At 57.2% G+C, this 432-nt stretch overlaps 1 protein-coding gene across 1 annotated transcript in view; it reads left to right on the top strand.

Annotated features, from left to right (window-relative positions):
• ANKRD11 (ankyrin repeat domain 11) overlaps positions 1 to 432 on the top strand; it is a gene marked incomplete at its 3' end in the record, with an annotated part of 11084 nt that overhangs the window by 9569 nt on the left and 1083 nt on the right. The window contains 1 exon segment of the mRNA XM_009878613.1: positions 230 to 363. Coding sequence (XP_009876915.1) covers positions 230 to 363 — 134 coding nt within the window.

Below are 432 nucleotides of genomic sequence, written 5' to 3'. Positions count from 1 at the left end.
CCCAGAGGTTTTCTGAGTCCCCAAAACCACCGCTCTGCTCCCTAGAGCCCATTCATCCCACGCCGGTAGCCTTCATCCCCACAGATACTTCCTACCCCGTTTCTCCCATCTCTTACCCTCTGTCGGTGGCGGAACGGGGGCTCGATGAAGTCAAGGAGGACGCAGAGGAAGCGATTCCGGGAGAAATAGCGAACGCTGAAGAGCAGGCCCCCTACATGTCCCCCACTAGGCTAGACACGTTCTTCAATAACTGCAAACCTCTCCCAGAAGAAGCACCCGAGATACCTCCAGAGCCCCCCTGTATGCCGGCAGAACCTCAGGCAGAAGCTGTTAGCGCACCGGAAGGCAACTTTTTGGAGAACGGTAACGCCGCACCTGCAAGTACAGAGGAGGCGGTAACGTGGCCCGACCCCTTCACCAATACAGAAGATG

The sequence above is a fragment of the Apaloderma vittatum genome, unplaced genomic scaffold, assembly GCF_000703405.1.
Source record: "Apaloderma vittatum isolate BGI_N311 unplaced genomic scaffold, ASM70340v1 scaffold24481, whole genome shotgun sequence".
NCBI lineage: Eukaryota > Metazoa > Chordata > Aves > Trogoniformes > Trogonidae > Apaloderma > Apaloderma vittatum.
The sequence above is the reverse complement of the archived record's forward strand: the minus strand, read 5'-3'. Positions and strand labels throughout refer to the sequence as shown.